The following is a 25,197-nucleotide window of genomic DNA, read 5'->3' as shown; positions in this document are numbered from 1 at the left end:
AAATAAATAATAAATCATTTAACAAGTTGATATTATTATAATGATAATATCAATTATAATATAATGATATTATATATGATAATATTGATATTATTATATCAATAATAAATGATATTATAATGCAACTAGGTAATGGCATAGCTGGGATATGAACTCAGGTCTCTTATATCTGGCCCCTTGAACCCAGGAATCCAGGCACCAACAGCAACATAGTCAGGGACTCAGCAGGTTGATTTGGAAGACTGGAGGATGTGGGGAGGTTTGAAAAATAGTGAAAAAAAAAACTCTGGGACCAAGAGCAAAAGTTTCCAGGACTGGTTTCAAAAGGAATCTAGAAAATGGAAAATCTGAGGGATCCCCAAGGAAGACTTTCTCCCTAGAATACCTCCATTCATTCCTATCATGTCTGCCTGAGATTCTACTGATAAAGGTTCATTTTTTTTTTTGAAGTAGTCAAGATCAAGTAATTTGGCCAAGATCACACAGCTAGTAAGGATTTGAGGACAGATTTGAACTCAGGTCTTCTTGACCCCAGGTCCAGTGCTCTAGGGGATTTGGATTTGTTCTGTGAAGTTTGGATTCAGTCAAAGGAGGACACTTGAGGATGTAGAGGATCACATGTGGCCTCAAGGTCTCGGGTTCTCCACCATTCCCAACTCCCTCGTCTTGGAATCTGAGGCTTATAAAGGGTGTGAACCCTACTCAAAGTGAAAGTGAATGTGGATGGTTCATAGAGGCTTACCGCCATATATTTTATCAATTCTAGCACAACAGAGAGAGAGAGAGAGAATAGGACAAAGCGTTAGAAGCAGAGGGAGATACTGAGGATGCATTTTTCCCAGTGCCGCCTTATCTTAGGCCTGCAGTTCTCCCTTCATCATCATGGTGGGAGGGGCTGTGAGCACTGTTGGGGAGGCCGGCAGTTGAGGTGTGGGGCCCAGAAGTTACTGCCAACAGACCCTCAGGAGGAGCCCACCCTCTCTCGCCCTCCAGTGTTGACTACAGATAGACAAAAGTGGAGAGATTGGTTCAGAAACTCTCCAGTTTCAAGAAGGGATGAGAAGGGAAAGCTTGTAGCTTTCCTTTGGATTCTATTCCTTTGACCTGGTTCCTTCTTGAGAAGCCAGCAGGGAAGTCTGATCTGTCTGTGGAGTCCAGTACTTAGCCTATGGCCTCTAATAATTATAGTGACAGAAACAGCCATGGCAGTGGCATTTTAAGGTTTACAAAGCACTTCCTTCACAGTACCCTTGTGAGGTAGGCTGTGTGAGTCTCACTCTCCCCATTATCCAGATTAGCAAACTCATACCCAGAGAGTTAAAGCAGCCTGCCCAAGGTACCAGAACCGGAATTTGAACCCAAATCTCTTGACTTAAAGCCCAGCACTCTTTGCTCTATACCCACCTCCAATGACAACCACAAGTGTGTGGAAAGGGGTGGGTGTGTTGTGACAGGAAGAGGTGAGGAGGGTGGGACTGCATGTATGAGGGTGTCATATATGAGTGTGGGGGAGAGAGGGAAGTGTGGTGGGGTGTCTGTGAGAAGGACAAGAGCTTTTAGAAGTTTCTGAGTATGTGGGTGTGCAGGGTGGAGGGGTGGGAGGGGAAGCTTTTTTATTTGTGAATACTCGCTCATTGGCCATTACACTTCTCTGCCATTCCCAAGACAAGGAGACTACTGCATCATAGAAACACACAGATAGCTACAGTGTGGGGTTCATAGAATCCCAAGATTGCAGAATTGGAAGAGACTCCTAGTTCAACCCAAGCTGAAGATACATTCATTCCTTCATCCAGCTGGCATTTATTAAGCACCTACTGTATTCAGAGGCCAGGGCCTGGGTCGGCCCAGACAGACAGTGCCGTGTGCAGATGACAGTGTGACTCACTGTAAGGCGCACTTGGGTGTGGTGTCTTTCTGCAGACAGTTCTCAGACCTTTCACCTCTTCTTCCTTGGTATTTCTAACCCAGGAGGGAAAGTCCCAGGCTGGCAGACCTCAGGCTGTTGTTCTCTTTTTACATAAGAGAAAGATCGAGATGTTCAATAATGGTTAGAATTTTTTTCCAAAAAGTAATGTTTCTAGGATCACAGGATTGAGAGCTACAAAGGACCATCAAAGTGACCTAGTTTAGTCATTTTGCAAAAGAGCCAGCTGAGGCTCAGAGGGGGCCAATGCAAGGCAACCCAACTTGTGAGTAGCAGTGCTGGGATTTGAACCCTAAACTATATTTGCTTCCAAAGTAGGGATTCCAGGCTGCCTTCGCCCCTCCCGGCTCCTGAGGCTCGGGGTGGGAGTGTTCCCTGTCTGGCTTTTAGGGACCGTAAGGGGTCTGAGGCCTAGACCGTCGAGTCCATCATTTGCTCCCTGGCCTGGACAAACTGCACTGCGCCATGTACGCTGTAGAACAGTAATTCCTTCACGCTGGGGTCTTCGTTGCCAAAGAAGCCCCCTCTCTTCAGAGAATCTGTCACGGACGGGTTACAGCCCGCAAGGAGTATGGCAATGTTCATGGCCCTGTAATCTTTCTGTACATTTTTAAGTGTGCTAATGCCAGCAGTGTCTAGGAATAGTACTGAGGAGCAGTCAATGATGATGGTGTGAAATTCACTTTGTTTAGGGACCAGGCGACAGGTTGTATCAGCTTGGCCCAATTCTCTAAGGACTCCTTTTTCCACGTGCCTCTCATCCCTGGTAGGCTTCCTCCTTTCATGCTTCTTATTCTTTGCTGCTTCTAATGTGGGGTCTAGGCCTGTCATCTTGTAGAGGGATTTTAGGAAGAAGTCCTTGTTTGCGTAGTAGAGGGGGCCTTCAAACCGAAATATCTTGATCTTGGGGACAGGGAGAAGGTTTTCATATTGTTTGCTGTCCTCGTAAAAAATGGTGTTCTCAATCTGGCCTAGCAAGGCCACACGTGGTTGCTGTGTACGGCCCACGACACAGAGCATGGAGAAGAGGACACCAACCAGGAGCCCAATTTCAGTGCTGATGAGGGCACAAGAGGCCATGGTGATGCACCATATCAAGGCATCTATTTTGTTCACCCGGTACTGCCTGGGCACGTCTCTGAACTTCCACAGAGCCCCCTTCAAGCTGACAATGATGATGCAGGCCAGGACGGATTTCTGTAAGGAGTAGAACAGTGGAGCCAGGAACAGAAGAACCAACAATACCACGGTGGCACTGACCACACTGGACACTTGGGTTTGGCACCCTGTGGAGGTCTTGACCAGGCTTTTGGCCAAGGCTGCACTGGTGGTGAAGGAGTGGAAGAAAGATGGGATTATATTGCAGAAGCCAACCGCAAACATCTCTTGGTTGGCCTTGATGGTGTAGCCATAGTTCTTGGCAAACATCTCTGACAGTGAGACCGTGAAGGCAAATCCAATGACAGCTATGGGAACAGCATCTAGGGCTACACGGTGCATCAAGCCAAAGTTGGGCGCCTTGGGGGGAATGAACCCCGTTGGAATGTCCCCTGAGATGCTGGAACCATAGCGCTCATGGAGACTCCCAAAGTGAGACACCAGAGTGGCAGTGATAATGACGACCAGCTCTGTGGGCAGAGGAATCTTCATCTTTTTCTTGTACCTGTCTGTTAGCTCCTTGGCTGTCACCAGCACCGTTAAGCATATGGCACTAGTGACGACATCACAGATGTTTGCCTGGGTGATGTTTCGAATCATGTTCCCCCATGTGGCAAGGAACATGCCATATCCCTGGTGACGGGGGATCTTTATTCCAAAGAGGTATTTGACTTGGGAGGTTAAGATCGTTAAGGAAGCCCCTGTTGCAAACCCATCCAGAAGAGGCTGTGAGAGGTACGTGGAAACAAAACCAAGCCGAAAAAGTCCCATCAGAACCTAGAAACAAAATATGGAGTGTCATCTGGGTAGGGAAAAGGGGCAGGTGAAAACTTTAGGACAAAATAGTGAATCTAGAACTACACAAATGCAAATACAGATTGGGGCCACTAACCTACATACCACGTATTGACTTAGTCTTAAAATGTAATGTTATCAATGTTTTATTAAATTTTTATTTGTTTTGTTAAATATTTCTCATTATATTTTAATATGGTTTGGGCCACACTCAGGATGTTGCTGGACAGATTTTGGCATTTCTGCTTTTCATTTTAGAATGTGGAACTTGAAAGGACCTCAGGGACCATACAGTTCAAACCTCCCATTTTTATATTTAAGAAGACTAAGGTCCAGAGAAGGAGTGGGCTTGTCCAAGGTCACTTAGTACGTCAGTGTCTGAAAAAATGTCTCCCCCAGCAGCATTTCACCATTCCTGGAATTTCATCATTAGAGAAGCCTTCTTTTCAGTGAAAGCATGGATCCATAGTGGATTGATTACACGTGCAGAGGTGGAAAACACCAGAGGGGTAAAAGGATTTATGTCTACTAGGTCCGCATCCAGGGTCATAGGCATTTTAATCATGAAGGTAACCCAGACATTAGTTTTAAGCCATACCTTCCCACTTTCAGTGATCCATGGTTTTGCCAATGTAGGTCTTCCCTGCACTGATGGAAATGACAGCCCCAACATAGATCCTACTTATCTGTTTTGGGTTGATGCAATTGAAAAACTTCACATGTGACAGCAGAAAGAAAAAATTTCATATTTCATTGTAGAAGGGAATTAGGAGTTGTGTTCCCTCAGTTTTTATATGGGGGAACTGAAGCTAAGAGTTATGAAATTACTTTGTCCAGGATTGCACTGTGAGTTAGTGACAGTCAGGATCAGATGCCTTGTCTCCTGACTCCCTGGCCATGCAATTTCTTCATTACACCAACTTGGCTTTCCTCTTAATGAACACACTCCTGGGTCCCAAAGCTGCCTTCTGGGCATTGTCATACTAACAAGAGAATAATTTTCCCTATTAATATTGTACCCATGGGGTATGGAACATTGCATTCAATGTCAGACTTTTTTTTTTTTGCTACATTGAGAAGTTTTGATGATTTTTTTTCCCTTCTTTTTCTAGAAAAACATTCTTTGTCAAAAGGAATGGCTTTCAGTAGGAGGAGGAAAGGCGTGGAATACAGGGAGTTCTGGGTGATATAAAAGCAAAATAAATTAACAAAAAAATCAATTTTAAAAAGTATTGTCCTGGAATAGTCCGGCTGGTCTGCTTTCTGTCCATGGAGTAGAAATTCAGGGGTGGGGAACCAGGCCACATGTGACCCTCTAGGTTCTCAAGTGTAGCCCTTTGACTAAATCTAAAGAGATGTGAGGTTTGGATTCAGGCAGAGGGCTGTACTTGAGGACCTAGAAGGCCACAGGTTCCCCACCCCCAGAGCAGATAGTTCTTCATTAATTCCTGATTCCATACTTTTGTTCCTTCCTGCTGTTTTCCAGTTGCAGAGACTGAAGAGCTGTGTCTGAATCTTGACTCTCTCATTCACTAGTACTGTGACTGGGCAGGCTTCTTTATTTCTCTGGACTTCAGTTTCCTCCTTGGTAAAATGGATATTGTAATCTTTGCATAATTATTCTCAAGATTACTATCCCCTTTTGTGAGGAAAGGTTTATGTGGTTGCTATTGGCATTATCACTGATGCCATCATTACTAGGAATGCTGTTTTTTTTTTTTTTGGCACTCTGACTTTGCAAAATGTCACCCATCCTTCAAGCCTCCTTCCTTTTTGAAGGCTCCCTGACGTCTGAGCTCCTCCAGAGCTTACTGCTTGTACCTGGCATGTATCAGGAAGTCCTACGCTGCCCAATATTTGTGGTTATCTTTTTATGTCTCCCTTATCTCAGAGATAAACTAAAGAAAGACCCGGGCACTTTCTTATCCTCTCCTCCTGATACTGAGCATGTAATAAAATCACAGACTTGCAAAGTGTCAGAACAGGAAAGGACCGCAAAGACCATCTAGTCCAGGGGTTTTTAATCTGGGGTCCATGGACCCCCTAAAGGGTGGGGGGGATAGATTTCAGGGAGTCCATGAACTTGGGTGGAAAAAAAATTACATCATTATTTTCACAAACTTCCAAATGACATTTAGCAATATGATTAAAAATAAGCAAACATTATTATGAAAAAGACAAAAAAAAGGAAAAAAATTAAAGTAATTTGGAAATATTTAGCAAAATAAATAAAAACACAATAAAATATATAGATACTTTTTTTAAAAAACCTAATTCTGAGAAAGGGTCCATAGGTTTCACCACATTGCCAGAGGGGGCACTTGACATAAAAAAAAGCTTAAGAACTCCCAATCTAGTCCATCTCTTTCCCTCGTTCCATAGAGAGGGTAACTAAAGCCAAGGTAAAGATTATAGTCCTACATGACTAATGTGGAATTTATGTTTAATATGATTGTACATGTATAGCCAATATCAGATTGTGTGCTGTCTTAGGGAAGGAGGAGGGGAAAGAAGGAGGAAAAATTTAGAACTCACAATCTTATAAAAGTGAATGTTGAAAACTAAAAATAAAGAAATTAATTAATTTTTAAAAAAGATTATAGTTTTAGAACTGGGAAGGACCTCTGAGATCATTTAGACTAATTCTCTCATTTTACAGATGCAGAAACTGAGGCCCAAAGAGACTTGCCTGGAATTAGACAGTTAGTAAAGGGAGTGAACTGTCAGAGGCAGAGAAACAGACCTTTGCATGTGATTGCTTCTCCCTGAGTATCAGTTTCCACTTTTTTTTTTCTTTTTGGAGGGGAAAGGCAGGGCAATTGGGGTTAAGTGACTTGCCCAAGGTCACACAGCTAGTGTCTGAGGCTGGATTTGAACTCAGGTCCTCTTGACATCAGGGCTGGTGCCCTATTCACTGTACCACCTGGCCGCCCCCAGTTTCCACTTCTATAAAAGGGGCTTTGGGGAACATTAAATGATATAATAGTTATGAAAAAAGCTATAAGGTCATTCTTTTTTCTGATACCTTCTCATGCTCTGAAGGTGATTTGGGGTTCTTGAAGGTTAAGTCAGTAAAGTGTTCCCACGCTAGAAAGGGTTTGAATCACTGGGAGGGAGTCTTTTTATGGGATGGGACTCTTACCTGATAGATACCCGCCAGGAAAGTCAAGGCCGTGGCAATGCTGATGGCATAACATTCCTTGCCACATTCTGGACCCATGCCTCCCAAAGGCAGGTCAGAAGCTGGGAAGGTCTTGTTGCTGCCATTTCTGCTGGTTGGGGAGATGTCTTCATTCAGGTCAAAACCAGCCAGTTGTAATTCTCTGTCCACCACTTGGCCCACCATGAGGCAGAGAAGGCTGAAGATGCCCACAGACACATGCCGGGAGGTGCCCATTAAGAAGTAGATGATGTTGGCGAAGAAGGACGTGTAGAGGCTGTAGATGGGCTTTAGGCCTGCAAGCAGGGAATAGGCAATGGCTTGAGGGACCAAGATGACCCCAATGATAAGGCCGGACATGATGTCCCCCATGATGTATTCTCTGAAGCGATACTTAGGAAGCCAGCCTATCACAGGGAAGAAACCCAGAACAGCATCTTTCAGCCTGGCTGGGGTCAGGGAGCAGTTCCTCCTCAGTTTGGCCTTTGCTATCTCTCGAAAGCTTTTCTGAGATGGAGCTTGTCTCTGGATGAGGATGGGAATCTGCAGCCCAGGATCTGCTCTGTCCAGCTCAGCTTGCCCATCCATCTTGGGAGCATTCATGCTGTGCACAGGCATGCCTACAGGAGAAAGAAACAAGTATGAGCCAGAAGCCCAGACTTCAGCTCTTCCCAGATATGCCAGCCCAAAGGTCTTGTTCTTTTATTTTCATACAGAGGGAGTGTTTTATTTACCATAGATTTCCAAAGTGGGTAATACTTCTCTCTGGGGGGCACTGGAACAATGGGGGCGCATTAGTAGCATTGTGTGCAGTTGGGGGCATTGAATAAAAATAAGGGGACAGTGGAAGCCCAAAGAAAGAAGAGATAAGAAAAATTTTAAAAACCATTCATACATGTTTCATCTGCTGTGTAACAGAGTTAAAGTCATGGCGATTACATTATTTTCCAAATAAACACATGAAATACAAGTTATAACTGATCAGTGGTCCAAGTTCACTGATAGGTCTCAACAAGCAAGTGTTGGTAGGTGAGTGTGTCGTGCATAGTCAGGAAGTCTAGCATGCATCGGTAGGAATATGTGCAGGTAAAGTCTTATTTACAATACCATATTATATGGTTACATGACACAATATTGTGTCATCAAAATTTCAATGCAGGAAAAACCCATAAATTTGTAATAAATTATTAAATTTAAGATACATTTAAAAATCTTATATTTTTTTGAAATGACTCCAATTTCAAAAATATCATTAGAGGGTTAAAGAAAGTATATTTTTAGGGTGGCACTGAGTAATTTTTTTTAAGAGGGCAGTAGGCCAAATGAGTTTGGGAGCCTCTGATTTAGACATTTAATTTCCAGTCTCTCATCCTTTACATCCCACATAGATCCCCAGCATCCTTCAAAGCACACCTCTGTAACTACTACTTACATGAGGTCTTTCCTGATACCTACCCTCCTGTCTCCTGCCTTCTTCCTGCAGGTTTCTAGTTTCCTCCCTCTTAAATTTACATCAAATAAGTGGATGCATGTACATATACATGTAGTATTCCTCCCCATAGAGTGTAAGCTTCTTGAAGGTAGGGATTGGATTGTTTCTACGTTGAAGTTTCTATCTCCAGCATTTGGGACAGTGACTTGTATGAAGTAATATTTCGTAAATATCTGTTAACCATAATTACATGCTTGTGGCTATTTACATAGTTTATATAGTGCTTAAACATTTTTTATTATGAACTTGACAATCACAAACAAATGTGCCCACAGACAACAGATACAAATAGAAGATTATATGTGAAACTATGTATCTATTTCATATGGCTTTTTCAAAAGTGTAAATCCAAATTAGCACAGTAACTACGACACTATCCTGCTTGTCCTCTGCCCTCTTGGAGAACAGTATTTGTGCATCACTTAATAGAATTACATACTTGCCACTAATAGGTTTTTTAAAAATATTTTATTTTTCCCCCAATTACATGTAAAAACAATTTTTTAAATTCTTTTTTTTTAGTTTTGAGTTCCAAATTCTCTCCCTACCTTCCTCCTCCCTGAGATGGCAAGCAACCTGATAAAGGTTGTACATGTGCAATCATGTAAAATAGCTAACAGGTTTTTGCATCAGTTACTTTTCCAGATCACAGGCCATTTTTGAACTTACCCACCATTTGTGGGCAACCAGGTGGCACAGTGGACAGAGTGCTACCTAGATGTTTAGTACACCCTCTTTTTTTCCTCCAGAAGATGAGGAAATAGACCCAAAGAAAGGAAGTGACTTGTCCAAGATCACCCCAAAAGTGGTAGGGCTAGGAAATGAATCCAAGTTCTTTGGCTCCTGTTCCAGCAATTTCCTTTCTTGTCACACACAGGCCTCCAGGAGTTTTGCTTTTAATGCTATAAGCCCATTATTATTGAAAACCTCTCCTAGGAGGCAGCTTCCAGGAGGATGCTGATTTCACAGTCTTTCCCTGCCCTAGCTCCATTCTCCTTCTGCTTCTCAGTACTGCTCAGCCTCTCCCTGATCCCCTGAGTGTGTCTGATCTTACAGTCTTTCCCTGCCCTAGCTTTATTCTCCTTCTGCTTCTCAGTACTTCTCAGCCTCTCCCTGATCCCCTGACTGTGTCTTCTCTTCTATTTTTTGTACTGTTTTGTGGGAAGGGTGGGAGAGAGGGAATTTCTTAGCCATCACCTTCCTAACTTCGTCATTGCTATTAACACCAAATTGATGCCTTGTAGTGACGCACTCACCACAAATCTCTGGCGTTGTCTCCACAGAGCAGTTCCCAGCTTCCAAGAACATTAATTCCATGTAGACAGAGCACAGACTTAATTAGAGACGATTCCCCTGCCAGCCAGCCTGCCTGTCATGTGTTGCCATTGCAGTAAATGTTCTCATAGGGCTCAGGTTTTGTTTTGTTTTTTCCTGATTCATACTTTCAAAACAAAGCATAATTTATTGATGGGCCAGAGTCAGGGGGTCAAGGGATCAGGGTCCTAGTCCTAGTTCTGCCATTTGCTAGCTGTGTGATGTTGGGCAAGCTCTTCTTTCCCTCTCTTGGACTTTTTTTTCCTCTATAAAATGAAGAAGTTGGTCTAGATTAAGGCTCTTAACTTTGGGTCCTTAAGTTTATCTATTTCATATCTGTATTTAAAACAATCAATTTTCTTTGTACTCATATTTTATTATATGCACTTAAAAGCATTATTGCACACGTATAACCTAAATTAAACTGCCTACTTCTACCTCATGGAGAGGGGAGGGAAGTGGGGGAGAGAATTTAGAGGTCAAAATAAAAAAATGTAAAATATTGTTTCTAAAATAATAAGGTAAAATATTATTTAAAAAAAAACCATTTTTCTTAGGATGGATCCATAGGCATCAACAGACTACCAATAGGGTCTGAGCACAAGAAAGATTGAGAACCCCTGGCCCAGATCGATGTTTCATAAACCAATTTAGCTAGTAGCTGAGATCATATTTATGAAGCTGATCATTGCTAGTCCAGGGAACCTTGGAACATGGAGCACCCAAAGAATAGTCACTAATGACTTGATGTTTACTGGTAAAGTGTCCCAGATGTCTGTGTTTAGTGTGATATCATCAGACATTTTATCAATGATTTGGCTTGGATGCTTATATAAAATTTTCAGATGCCACAAGGCTAGAAGAGATAGTAAAGTGTTGGATGGCAGTTGAATTGTGGGTTCACTGAAAGGAGGGGGTGTGGTACTGTGGGATGAAGGCTGTTCTTGCCTCAGAGGACTTGAGTTTCAGTCCCCACTTTGGTGCTCACTAACTAGGTGACTTTAGAAAAATCAGGTTCCCCTCTGAGCTGCAGTTTCCTTATCCATATATGAAGGGGTTGGGTTGGATTGCCCATGAGGTGCCTTCTGGTTCTAGGTCTGTGATTCTAAGATACTCCACTCTAGGCTGGATGTTTATTTGCTGAATACTTTGGGGAGGTTATTTTTTTTCAGGTACAAGTTTTTACTAGGTGGCCCCTTAGGATACCTTCCAAATCTGAGATGCAATATTCACCCTGGGTTGGAGGTGGGGGTCTCTCCAGTAATGGAGATCAGACACTTACTTATACCATAATTCTTGAGTTACTTTTATGGCAAAAAAATCCTCCCTTGCTGGCCAAGTCTGTGATGAAATCTGTCAACCTAAGGCTGATTGTAAGATCATAAGACTATATAGCCTTATGATCTTTATTATACAGATGAGAGAATGGGCTCATGGAGGTTAAATGATGTGCCCATAGAACCATGGTTTAGCCTGTGACAGAGGCATGATTTAAACCAGGTTTCTTCTGACTGCAAAGCCAGTTTTTTCTCCCCATGCACAAAGCAATTCTATACTTGTCCTGAAAGCCTGTCCATGTGGGTAAGACCTCCCCCCAGGAGTGCATATGCCACAGGATGCCTCTTATAGCTCAGGGGCATATTCCCATCTTGGTGAGGCAAAGAAGGGCCCAAAAAAGAGGTAGGGGTAAGGAACAGCCGTGTGACTTTGGGGAAATCTCTTCCTTGCTCTGGGCTGGTGTGAAGGTTTCAAAGAAAAATGAAGGAAGCAAGACTTATATTCATACCAAAAAAAGTATTCTGCAAGTAATAAATTTTTTCATTTTTAAAATGAAAGAGATTTCCATACACAGCGGAAGATAAAAATGGGATTGCTTATGAAACTCCATTTCATGCCACTTACTTTTTTAAAAGGTACACAATATCATGTAATTAATACATCACAATGAAAGTGATGACTTTCAAAACTGTCCCTCTTTTCTATGCTTCCTTCTGTTTCCTTTTGAACATTAAAAGAAAAAGTTTCAATGGCCCTCCTTTTTGGGCATATATTTATTTCTCTTTCTAGGTGGCACAGTGTGTAGAGTACCAGAATTGACGTCAGGAAAACTCATCTTCCTGAATTCAAATCTGGCCTCAGACATTTACTAGCTGTGTGACCCTGGGCAAGTCACTTCACCCTATTTGCCTCATCTGTAAAATGAACTGGAGAAGGAAATGGCAAAGCATTCCCAGTATCTTTGCCAAGAAAACCACGAATGGGGTCACAAAGAGTAGGGCACAACTCAACAAACCTCTTCCTAACCTCATCCTCCCTGATTAAAAACTGAGAAAACTGGGGTGGCTAAGTGGTACAGTGAATAGAGCACCAGTCCTGTCGTCAGGAAGACCTGAGTTCACATCCGGATGCAGACACTTAACACACACACAAACTAGCCATGTGACATTGGGGAAATCAATAAGTCCAACTGCCCTATCTTCCCCCCTCAAAAAAAGAGCCCCCTGCCCTCCCAAAAAAACAACTGAGAAAACCTCTTTTAACGAATAAGCATAGTCAAGCAAAGTGATTCTGAACCTCAACCCTGTCCAAAAACAGGTGTCTCCTTGTACGCTTTGTGTGCATCCATGATTGCTGTGCCAGGACGTGGGTAGCTCTCTTCACCAGACACAGGTCTTCTGGAGGCCTGGCTGGTCAGAGTTCTTACTGTTCATCCTACCCAAGGACTCTCTGAAATCACCTCTTTTGTCGTTTCTTGTGGAGTAATAATATTCCATGACATTAATATGCCACAGTTTGTGCAGCCATTCCCCATCTGATGGACAACCTCTTAGATTCTAGTTCTTTACTTTTATTTTTTTCCCCTTTTGACTCCTGTTTTCAGTATCAAGACCCTTTTTTTATTTATAACAATCCCCTCCCTCACCCCGGTATTGTTTTCATTCTCTTTTTTACCCCTCCTCTCAGTTTCAGATTATTTCCCTGTTGAGTTGTGTGTTTCTACACCAGACTGTGTACATGTGCTTGTGTGTTAAACCCTCTGTTTCATATAAAAATGAGCTTCATTTCATCCCCACTCTCCCAACCCTCTTCCTCCGTGTTTGTATAGTCAAACATGGGGCGACCAGGCAATGCAGTGAACATGTTTAAAACCAACTTCAGATAGTTTCTATCCATGTGACCCTGGGCAAGTCACTTAACCACTGTCTGCCTCAGTTTCCAACTGTGTAAAATGAGAATAATAATAGAACCTGCCTCTCATGGTAGTTGTGAGGATCAAAATGAGATAATATTTTTGTTTTGTTGTTGTTGTTGTTTTGCTTTTTGGAGAGGGGAAGGCAAGCCAATTGGGGTTAAGTGACTTGCCCAAGGTCACATGACTAGTAAGTGTTTGAGGGCACATTTGAACTCAGATCCTCCTGACTCCAGGGCCGGTACTCTATTCACTGCGCCACCTACCCACCCCAGATAATATTTTTAAAGCACTCAACAACCCTTAAAGAGCTATGATATAAATGCTAGTTATTATTATTTTTGTTATATTATTATGTGAAGCTATTATTATTATTTGTAGCTATATGTAGCTAATATTATTATTACTATCATATATATCTTCTCATGGACCCCAGGTGTGAGTTCCATCACCTTCTTCCTCCTTTCCTCATAAGTATAGAAAGTTCATTGAAAAGTTAACCCTCAAAATAGAACCAAATCCACCCTGCCCAGGTCCTCTGTTTTTCTTGTTTAATTCCCTCAATACCCTTTGAAGATATTAAGTTTCTGAAAAGACACTTGATTCTTCTCCCCTGTTAGAATGTTAACACATCATCATACGGCCCCTTCCGATTTCTCAAATAAGTTAATCTTTCTAAATTTCTCTTGACTTTTTTATTTATATTTCAAAGTCCCAACTCATCTCTGGTCTTTTCATCACAAAAGTTCTCTCTTGAAGGACTTGGAAGCCCTTCAGACCATTCCTTGCTTGGAAGTCTTCTGTTCCATTAAAAGTCTATCCCTGCCACTCCCTTCTTCCTCTCCAAGGCCGATTCTGATCTTTGCAGGGAAAGTTACTCTTGGTTATAAGCATCTTTTTAAGCCTTTTGGAATATCATATTCCAAGATGGGATACTGACCATAATTCCTTGAACTGTAAATGTTTGCATCTAGTTGATTTGCAGTATTTGTTTCTTTGATGTGGATTTGGATTTTGACCCTGACATTCCTGGGACTTTTTGTTTTGGGGTTCCTTCTTTCTTGTCTTTCCTTTGCCCTTCGCTTTGAATAGATCTGAACAGTTTTCATATATGATTTCTTCAAGTAGAGTGTCTAGGTTTTCTTTTTTTAAAAAATAATATGTAATATTTTATTTTTCCCCCAATTACATGTTAAAACAATCTTTGACAGTTGTTTTTGATGCCAAATATCTTACATTTTCTTTTTCTTTCAATCTTTTGATTCTGTTCAAATATTTTTTGCTATCTAATGAAATCATTTCTCTTTGGTCTATTCTGGTTTTTAGGGAGTCTGTAACTTGGATGATGTTTGCCATTTTCTTTTCTAAGTTACTTCTTCCTTTTCCTCCAGAGTTTTTATGTCATTTAAAAAAATGTCTTCTTTTTCTTCTAGGTATTCATGTAGTCCTTGTAGAAAATCCATTGATTTCCACTGTATCACTATATGTAGTTGTTATGGAATTATTTGTTTCTTTTGGGAGCAGAATTTTTGGGAGACCTTTAGGACTATAATCATGTTTGATCATAGTTGACATTGTGTTTGATGTACTTAACCTCTGGCTTTAGTTCCTGAACTGAGTCTTTGTGTCAAGGCCACACTTTGCATCTGCTAGACTTTGAAGTGGGGCAGTTGGCTTTGTGTGTTCTTGCCTTAGGTCCCCTGCATTTCTGGACCTGACTTCTGGGCTTTGACCTTGCCCCCTGATCTTTGGCATACAAAGTACTGTATCTTTAGGTCACTTTCTGGGATCTTAGGACCAGCTGAGACCGTGGAGTCCCTGGACTTGGGCTCTTTCTGTCCAAGCTGCTTTGCTGCTCTGGTAGCTGCTGGTTCCCAAGGCTCCCAAGCTCCTCACCACGAGGTTTCCTGACCACCTGTCTTGTTTGCCTGTGCTGGTCCTGGAGTAGTCTGCTTCTTTTCTGACTGCCTACATATTTCTGCATAACTTTTTTTGTGCATTTCAGGGGTGGAAGAAGCCACTCACTGTAGTTTCTCATGGGATTTCTTGATCATGGTGTAAATATTATGTTTTTGCTAAAGTAGTCATAAGGGAGCTGGGTCATCTGCCTCTGTCCAGGCAGTTATCTTGGCCATAAGTCACTATAATAAATATTTAATTCAATTGTGATTTCAGAGTTAATATCTTAGGAAGGATTTTTCTCATGGAAACCTTATTCACATTGGCAAAGAACACCAGGGTTCTTTGGGAACCCTAGGAAATCTGGGAATTGTTAATCCCCAGTGTCCCCTTCCAGCTCCAACATTCACTAAGAACTGTGTTAAGTTTAAAAAAGAAAAATTCAGTTCAACAGACAACCATACTCCCAGCTGGGGAAGAGAAAGTGTTTCCATAAGACACAATCCCAGCTCCTGTGCCACTTAGCTTGGTAGGGAAAGAAGATAAACAAACATTGATGACACAAAACATTGCATGTTAAGGGCATGGTAGAGGTGAAGACAGAATGCTATGTGCAGTCTCAAAGGAAGGTCATTGGCAACAGGGGAAGTCATAGAGACAGCAGCCATTGAGATGGACTTTAAAGTACTTGGTAAGAATATAGCACGCAGTGTGGAAAAGAGAGTATTCCCTACATGGGGAATGAACAGAGAAAAATGACAGAGGTGGGAAAGGACAGAACTTTGAAGGGCCAGAAAGAATTGTCCAGTTTGGCTGGAACTTAGAATTTGAGGGAGAGTAGGGTGAAATCAGGCTGGAAAGACAGGGAGGGACCAAATGTTTTTTTGTTCAGTGGTGTCTGATTCTTTGTGATGCTGTAAATCATATTCTTCATGGGGTTTTCTTGACAAAGATTCTGAAGTGGCTTGCCATTTCCTTCTCCAGTTCACTTTACAGATGAGGAAACTGAGGCAAACAGAGAGTAAGTGACTTGCCCAGAGTCCTACAGCTAGTAAGTATCTGAGGCTGTATTTGAACTCAGGTCTTCTTGACTTAGCCACCTAGCTACCTAGATCCAGGAGTATGGAGAGACTAAGAAACCTGAATAAACTTCATTAACACACACACATATTCTCTCATACACTGCCCTAGTGCTGCAAGGTTTCCAAAGCATTTTGTTCACTACAATCATGCAAATTTCTCACTTTTGTCTTTTTTTAAAACCCCAGTGCTTGGCCCAAGGCCAGGTGCAGAGCAAGCACTTAGTCAATAAAGTAATGCTTGCTGATTGATTAATTGACTGGTTGAATAAGGTAGTATATTATTATCTCCATTGGACAGATGAGAAAACTGAGGCTCAAAGGTCAAAGGACCGACATGACCAGATTTATACAACAACAATTGGTGCAATTCCCAAATGTACCGGCATGGTAAAGAGAGTTATCTAGGAATGGCAGACTGTCAAATCATGGGAATGCTGTTGGGACGGTTTACTTCGATTTCAGGAGTAGTTGTTTGTGCTTCATTTTCCAAGGCGAGACTAGTGATGATTCGTGCATGAATTAGATAAAAGTGAGGCAGCGCCTTCCACAGTCATCAGGTAGCTTGGGATGGACTAGACCTTGGTGTCTTCAGTGTCTGACCAAGCTCTAATGGCATCACAACGCCTGTCTCAGTTGCCTTCAGTGGCCATTGGAACAAAGTGTTCTCATCCGCCCATTCCACTGGGGGAAGTCTTCACATGCTTGGGGTATCCATCGCCTCAATTCACCAATGGGTCTGAGGCTTATCGGTTACCCTCAGCCTGGTTTAGCCTGTCTGTCAAGATGGTTTTACTGGGGTGTGGCCACCATACATGCTAGGCTTCTTGGAACCGTAGCTCTTTCTTGCTATTTTTGTAGCTGATAGGAGAGAGAGTAAGGGTTCTTAATCTTTTTGTGTCCTGGGCCCCTTTTGCAGTCTGGGGAAGCCTATGGACCCTTTCTTAGAATTGTGTTTTTAAGTAAAGGAAATGGTAAATTTCAGTTACAAATTGGTCAAAATAAAGATGTCATTGTTTTCCCATCCAAGTTCACAGAGTTCCTGATATTTATCTGTAGATCCCAGGTTGAGCATCCCTGGGTTAGATTCAGAACTGGTTAATGTCCTGCCTTGATGAGACAGTCATTAATGGGCTGATGTTACTTGTCGGGAGATCCTTCCCTAGAGTGCTCCAGGAATCTTTCCTTATTAAACATTTGATTAATAACATCAGTAAAGATAGAGGTGGCATCTTATCAGGTTTGTAGATAGCATAAAGCCAAGCGGATTTACCATTGTGTGAGATGACAAAGTCAGGATCTAAGAATCTCCTGGGAGGCTAGACCTTTGAGCTGAATATAAGAAGATGAAATTTGATATGGACAAATGTAAAGGCTCATGTTGGATTAAAAAAGTTGGCTTCATAAGTATAATGTAGAGGAGAGGTGCCCACCTAACTGTTTGTCTGAGAAAGATCTAGGCTCAATATAAGTCAAGAGTATGATATTTCAACCAAAAGAATTAATATGATATTGAAAATAATATTGGCCAGACCTTCACTGGTCAACCATCATTCACAATGTCATGTTCACTTCAGTTTAGGAAGGACTATGAGAAGCTGAGAGAGGCAGCGTGGTGTAACTGATACTAGCTGGCTTTGGAATCAGGAAGTCCTGAGTTCAAGTTCTCTGATTTATGGTGGCTGTGCAGCTCTGGAAACATCACTTAATCACTCAGAGACCCAAACAGCTCTCCAAGATGACAAATTGAATAATATGTGTGACCTGTATTGGTGGAGGGAATTCCTCATTGGGAGTTCCCTAAAACAATGCAATCACCAAAAAATAAGCTGAAGAATGGTCATGATGGTAAAGGGACCTCAAGATCTTGACATATGAGGATTGACTAAAGGAACTAGGGGATGATTAGCTGGGAGGAGAGAAGAAGACCTAGGGAGAACAAAAACTTAACCAAAAATTGGAGCAATCCCAAAGTGGAATGGAATGTCCATTAATGGCAGCTAGGTGGCACAGTAAATAGAGAGACTCCTCTTCCTTAGTTTAAATCCAGCCTCAGACACGTACTAGCTGTGTGACCCTAGGCAAGTCACTTAGCCCTGTTTGCCTCAGTTTCCTCAGCTGTAAAATGATCTGGAGGAGGAAATGGCAAACCAGTCCAATAGCTTTGCTAAGGAAACCCCAAATGGGGTCACAGAGAGTCAGACGACCAAAACGACCAAAGAACAAGAAAAGTGGAAGGGCTGCTGTCTCAAGAGGTAGACCTCCTTTGCTGGGGGTATTCAAGGGAAGTCTGGATAACCCCTTGTAAGAGATACTGTTATAGGGATTTCTGATCAGATGCAGGTTGGATTATATGGCCTCTGAAGTCCTTCCAGTTGTGTGATACTGAGGTTTAGGAAGGTCCTACTTCCTATCTCTGCTGTCACTGTCTCCTAGAAACCCTGATCCTCTGGATTTGCAATGTAGAGGTCCTAGAGTAAGCTGTGGTGAATGAATGATAGGGCCTAGAAAAGCCAGGCTTAGACATCTATGAGGTCACGTCTCCCAAGTGTGCCCACATGGTAAAGCTCACCACACTTTGTAATTCTCTGTCTGAAAGTGAAATGTAATTAATAGAAATTAAGTGGTCCACACCTTCTAGTGTTTCTTTCTAGCACAGCCTAACTTTCTTTCAACAATAACCCATCCATATCCCTGTCAGTCAGTCAATAAACACTTTTTTATGCTTAGCCGTCAGGCTAAGTGCTGGTTTCCACAGGACCATAGACCACATCATGGCCTTTGGAGACCAAAGGAGAGGAGTCACCTTGTTGGTATGTTTGATCAAGGCTGCCTTTTAGTGTTATAACAGCAGTGACAACTCGTGGTTCTGCAGGAGGTCTTCCTGGCACAGTCCAGAGTTCTTCCTACTCCACTGTAAACAGACCCCCACCTCCTTTACTGATTGCCTTTCTCTGGTTTCAAGCAGCTTGTATACACACACTCACACCCACACACACCCTCATACCCACTCCATTCCCTAAATACTGGAGCAGAGGGAATGTAATGATAATAATTCCCATTTCTTAAGTGATTCAAGGTTGCCAAAGTGATTTCCTCACTGCGCCCCTGGGAGGGAGGCTTTGCAAATATCATCATCATCATCATCATCATCATCATTATCATCCCCATCCCCATCGCCATCCCCATTCCCATTTTACAAAGAAATTGAGGTTTAGGACATCTGTGACTTCCCAGAATCTCAGGGTTAGAAGGGACATCAGAAGCCACTTAGGCCAGAGGTTCTTAACTGTTTTTTGTGTGTCCTGGACCCCTCTGGCAGTCTGATGATGTCTTCTCAGAATCATGTCTTTAAATGCATAAAACGTAATTCTTAGGATTACAAAGGAAATCAATTATGTTGAAATACAGTTATCAAAATATAAAAAAATAAATAAAAGGCTCACAGACAGGGGACCTTTAAGCCTTTTTTTGTGAAGATCTCCATGAGAAAGAACCCACTACCTCTCAAGACAGTCCATTACCTTTTTGTCAGTCAGTTAACAAACATTTGTTGTTATTGTTGAGTTGTTTTCAGTTATGTCTGACTCTGTGACTCCATTTCAGTTATTTTTTTGGCAAAGATATATTTGGAGTGGTTTGCCATTTCCTTCTCCAGTTCATTTTATAGATGAAGAGACTGGAGCAAACAGGGTTAAGTGACTTGCCCAGGGTCACACAGTTAGTGAGTGCCTGAGGCCAGATTTGAACTCAGGAAGAAGAGTCTTCCTGGCTCCAGGCCATCATTCTAATTAGTTGCCAGGCACTGTACATGCAAGTATAGCTAAGTGCAGGGATACAAAGAAAGGAAGAACAGCCCACAACCTCTTATCAAGGAGCTTTCATTCTAATGAGGGAGAAACATGTAGATATCTAGTTCTCTACATTGACATCTACATATGTTAGATTATATATCTATAATATGTATGTATACATATATCTATATATTATAGATAAATATGTAGGTATATGCAAGTAGATATAAAATAAACACACACACATCTATGATCTATGTAGAGTAGATGAGGGTCATTTAAAAGGGGAAGAAGACATTAGGAATTGGGGGACCAGAAGAGGTCTCTGGTTACAGGGAGACAAAGTTCAGCTGAGTAGAAAGAATTAAAGTTGTCTGAAAATGTAAAGGACTGTCTTAAGAAATACTAAACTTCTGATGCAGCTTCTTAACTGTTCTCAACAATATGGTGATCCAAGAGAATTTCAAAGGATTTAGGATTGAAAAATGCTATCCACTTTGGGAGAAAGAATTGATGGAAGTCTGAATGCAGACTGAAACTTCCTTTTTTTTTTTGCTCTCTTTATTTTTGTAGGCTTTTTTTGGTCTGTATTTCCTTTCACAACATAGCTTATATGAAAGTGTTTTGCATGACAAACATATGTATAATCAGTATCATTTAGGAAGACAGGAGGGATAGAGAAAATTTGGAACCCAAAATTAAAAAAAAAAACAAATGTTAATTGTTTTTACCTGTAACTGGAAAAAATAAAATTTTAATTTTTTTAAGTAGTAAGCATTCCAACATGGGAATTATTTAAGCAGAAGCTGTATGAATACTTGTTGGGAATGCATGGGGTGGAAAGTTGGACTGGGTGACCTCCCAGGTCTCTTTTGACTCTTGAAACCCTGGAATTGCAAGTTACTGCCATTCTTTTGGATTATAGCCTCATCTCACTTTAAAATACCTATTTTCTGGGGAGAGAGGCATTTCTAAACACTTCAGTAAGCATTTATTAAATATTAGAACAAAGATAAATGACTTGAAACCGTTAATTGAATTGGGTACTAACGCTTTAAGGGGAATTGGTTTTTCAGAGCTTTCCAAATGACAGCCCAGGAGGGTGTTTTCCCATGTGTGAACCACAGTAACAAGGTTTATTGTGCAAAAAAAAAAAACCTCATAGTGAGAATAGTTCCTGTTTCTATAGTGCTTTAAATAGCAGCTTTCCTTTCTATAGCCCTCTAAGGTAGGGGTATTATCCTCATTTTACAGATGAGAAAACTGAGGCTCAGAGTGGTGTTTTTTTTTTTTATAACGATTTGTCCAAGGTCACACAGCTTTAAGCATTGGAACCTCCTTGCTTACATAGAAAACTGTCTTCAAGTCATTTAGGAAAAAAACTAAATTTGTTCTACTTGCCCCCAAAGGGCAAAAATCGAAGCAATTGGTGGCCGCTATGTGGCATAGTGAATAGAACACTGAACCTGGAGTCAAGAAGACCTGAGTTCACATTTGACCTGAGATACTTGCTAGCTGTGTGACCCTGGGTGAACCACTTAATCTGTTTACCTCAGTTTCCTCAGTTGTAAAATGGGCATAATAATAGCACCTACCTCTCAGAGTTGTTGTGAGAATCAAACAAGATAATGTTTGTAAAGCGCTAAACACAATGCTTGGCATATAGTAGGTGCTTAATAAATGGCTTGTTCCCTTCCCTTTTTCACCTTTTCTCTATGTAACAAATAGAACTCTCCCTAAAAAGCAGAGGTGAGGTAGTGAGTTCCTCGTCCATGGCAGTGTTCAAGCAGAGGGTGACGACATTCTTGCTTGTATGTAGGTGTGATGACCTAGATGCCTTCTGAGGTCCCTTCCACCTCTGAACTACTGTGATTCAGTGAGCAAAAGTCAGCATTATAAATCGTGCACATGCATGGAATATTGTATCTGATGCTAAGAGCCCCAACTTCAGTTAGGCAATTTTAACCTAGATTTTAGACTAAATCAGATTTTTAAGCTAGATTGGATTGTAAGCATTTCTGAAGTGTATTAAAACACTTCCCCAGATGGGAGGAAATCACCTCATACTCCATGTATCCTGGCTACAGCACCAAGCTGTGTTTCTTCTGTGTTTGCATGTGATAAGAAACACACACCCTCACATGGGACCTGCCTAGTGTGAGTGGAGGATTCTGAGGTTAAAGTTCTCTGCAGCCCCCCACCCTTAGGAGGAAAGGCACTCTTCGAGGCTCATCTGGAAGGAAAGAGACTCTTAAAAAAATCCCGTGCTTTAAACGTTCCAACCTATCTGTACCACATCTTCTCTTCCTGCCTCGTCCCTGGGATCGCAGGGAAGGTTAGCATTCCTTATGATTGTGAGGATGGTATCTGACATTTCCATAAAGATTTTAGGAAGGGAACAAGCATTTATTAATCACGGATTATGTGCCAAACACTTTACAATTATCTCATTTGATTCTCACAACAACCCTGGGAGGTAGGTTCCCATTTTACATTTGAGGAAACTGTAATTAACTTGCCAAGGGTCATGTAGAAGGTAAGAGTCTGAAGCCATATTTGAACTCGAGTCATCTTAACTTTATGTCCAGTGCTCAGACTGCAATTCAATTAAAAATCGTAGTAACTTTATCTTTCTTGCTTTTTTTGGGAGGGAAGCTTAGGTTGAAATAGGTTTTGCCTTGACCTCACTATAATGTGTATCATATTGTTTGTCTTTCCATTTGGGTGGAGGAGGGAGAATGGGGGAGAATTTGGTACTCAAAATTTAAAAATGACTGTCAAAAAGTAAAAAATCATAGTAACTCCCCTCTTCCCCAAATAAGAGAAATCTACCTTGTGCTACATGCACCCAGGAGAAAAATGTGTTCAGGTTTTTTCTTCACTGGCAACATAAAATACTGAATTCTATCAGTCTTCTTTGTTAATGACCTGTTGGGCATTAGCATTTTCCAGTTCAAATTTCTAACAAGTCAGCCAGTGTGAACCTGTTCATGCCAGGGGATGGGCATGGGACAAGCCACAGACACTGCTGCCTCTTGGAGTTTATCTAGCTCAGTTTCTTAATCAATTATATTTTAGGATAGTTGTAGGGAAGGACGGGGTGGGGAGCACAAAGCAGGGACATTTTTCTGATCAATATTCCCCATTTCTCATCTAACCTTTAGTTAAAATAATTCCAACTTTTTTATTTTTTTGGTGCCATTTAAAATAGGCAAAGGGAAAATGCCAAGATCAGGAAGAAGGGATGGAATCAAAGACTAGAAAAGGCAAGAGGAGGAAGAATGGCACAAGGGGGACAATGGGAGGCTTAGCTACATTCCCCTTGGATCCAGAAATTTAATTTGGTATTTTATTTTTCCCCCAGTTACAGGCAAAAATAATTTTTAACATTTGTTCTTAAAACTTTGAGTTCCAAATTCTCTCCCTTCCTTCCTCCTCACATCCCCTCATTGAGAAGGCAAGGAATTCAGTATAGGTTGGTTATACATGTGTTGTCATATAAAACGTTTCAATAATAATCACATTGTGAAAGAAAACAGAGACTAAAAACAAACAAAAAACTCAAGAAAAATTAGAGTAAAAAAAGTATGCTTCATTCTGCATTTAGACACTGATCAGTTCTCTCTCTGCGGGTGGATAGCCTTTTTCATCATAATCCTTCAGCTTTGTCTTGGGTCACTGTATTGCTCAGAATAACTAAGTCATTCACAGCTTATCATCTTACAATATTGCTGTTACTTTATACACAGTACGTTTCACTTTGCCCAAGCAAGTCTTTCCAGGTTTTGCTGAGAGCATTGGATCCTGAAATTTAGATCTGGCTGAGATATTAGGAAGAGACTGCCCGCCCCCATTTTACAGATGAGGAAACTCAGTGTCCAATAAGTTAAGTCACTTGCCCTTGGAGGCAGTAAATAGAGCCGGGATTTGGATGCAGACCTTCTGACTTGAAATTCAGGTTTTTTTCCTTTTTTGCTACTCTGCCTCTTTGACTTGTACACCTTTTAAAATGAAGAAGAAAAATAGTGACTGAATTCTTACCTGGGAATCCTGGGGAGAATGCAGGGCTAAATTCTAGCCTGAATTAGCACCTCAGAGATGGAGAGAAGGAGGGATTGATGGCAGCACCATGGGGAGTGAATCCCTGGGGAGGAGGATTAGGGCATTGTCCTCCACTGGCCACAAAGTGGTCCTGGCCCTTCAGACTATGCCAGCATGTGGGGGCCAATCTAATCCCTCCCTCCTCCTAGCAGCACCCAATGGGCACCAGGCTTACTGTTCAATTATTTACCCCAAAGATTGCTGACTCATGTGTTTTGCAAAGGCAAGTGTTACCTAAGAGGGCTAATCTGGTGGGTTGTCCTGTAATCAGAGCCTCACAAATAGCTAGGGTTCTTTGGCTTCTGGGAAGAATAACGAATTTACTTCACATGATAAGACACTTGGAGGAGAGTTTGTCAATTCTGCCATTTTTTATGAAAGGGCCTTTTTTGGTTTCTAGAAGAGCCTGTGGAATTGCGCTCAACTTTGTGGATAATGATTGAGTCCCACTCATTGTGGGAGCCTAGAGAAGGGAAAGACTGGGGCCCTACCTTCAGGGAACTTACAGTCTATGGGAGCCAGAAGAGGAGCAGATAGCACTTGGGGTATCCTGGGGTCAGTTTGTCTAGGCTACAAGCCAAAATGCAGTGTAGCCATTAGACAAGAACACTTGGGGTTAGGATGCCTGGTTTCTTCCCCTGTTGTACCAGTGACATGTGTGACTTCAGTCAGAACAAGCTAGCTAGGGGACCAACCTGTGCTTGGACCCAGGGCACCTACATTTAGAAGGTAAGAATCAAATGAACAATTAGCACATAATTAGGAAGAGTAATTAATTAAATCAGGAAGTCACAGATGATTACTATCACCTATCTGTGAGCCACAAAGCAGAGGGTCTAAATCTGGAGTCCATAGACCCCTTCTTTTTCCTTACACCTCTCTGCCTATGGAGAGATGTCAGGGGATCTGTGAAGGTGGATGGGAAGCAAAATTACATCTTTATTTTCATTGGCCTCTTTCTGAAATTTAATATTTCTTTCAATTGTTTAAAAACCTTATTCTGAAAAGAAGAGCATTGGCTTCCCCAGACTGTCAAGAGACTCCAGAACCCCAAAATACATCCATCCCCTGTATATATTCACTATATAGAATAACAAATTAACCGAATTTGTCTTAATTATTTCTTATGTTATTTTCATGTTCTAAATTTCATTGACTTAAGGGTCTATTTCCTGATGTTCACTACTTCTTACTCTGGAAGATCACACTGTCCCTGCAGCTTCTTCCTCTGATTGGTCAGTTCCAGCGGGAACCTCTATTTTAAGGAATGTACCTAGATCAGTCATGT

The 25,197-nt window shown here is 41.6% G+C and overlaps 2 protein-coding genes across 4 annotated transcripts in view; one reads left to right on the top strand and one right to left on the bottom strand.

The window, feature by feature from the left end:
* IDUA (alpha-L-iduronidase) overlaps positions 1-25,197 on the top strand; it is a 71,771-nt gene that overhangs the window by 9,006 nt on the left and 37,568 nt on the right. The window lies entirely within an intron of this gene.
* On the bottom strand, positions 1,105-24,942 carry SLC26A1 (solute carrier family 26 member 1). Its single transcript, XM_069071648.1, has 3 exons — positions 23,850-24,942; positions 7,023-7,660; positions 1,105-3,862 (listed from the first exon to the last, which is right to left on the bottom strand). Exons 2-3 carry the CDS (start codon positions 7,656-7,658, stop codon positions 2,339-2,341), a joined length of 2,160 nt encoding a protein of 719 aa, XP_068927749.1. The 5' UTR covers positions 7,659-7,660; positions 23,850-24,942; the 3' UTR covers positions 1,105-2,338.

The sequence above is a fragment of the Petaurus breviceps genome, unplaced genomic scaffold, assembly GCF_028583685.1.
Source record: "Petaurus breviceps papuanus isolate PSGF00001 unplaced genomic scaffold, PetGlider_PUasm1.0 140, whole genome shotgun sequence".
Taxonomy (NCBI): Eukaryota; Metazoa; Chordata; class Mammalia; order Diprotodontia; family Petauridae; genus Petaurus; species Petaurus breviceps.
This window is presented reverse-complemented; position numbering and strand designations above follow the sequence as displayed.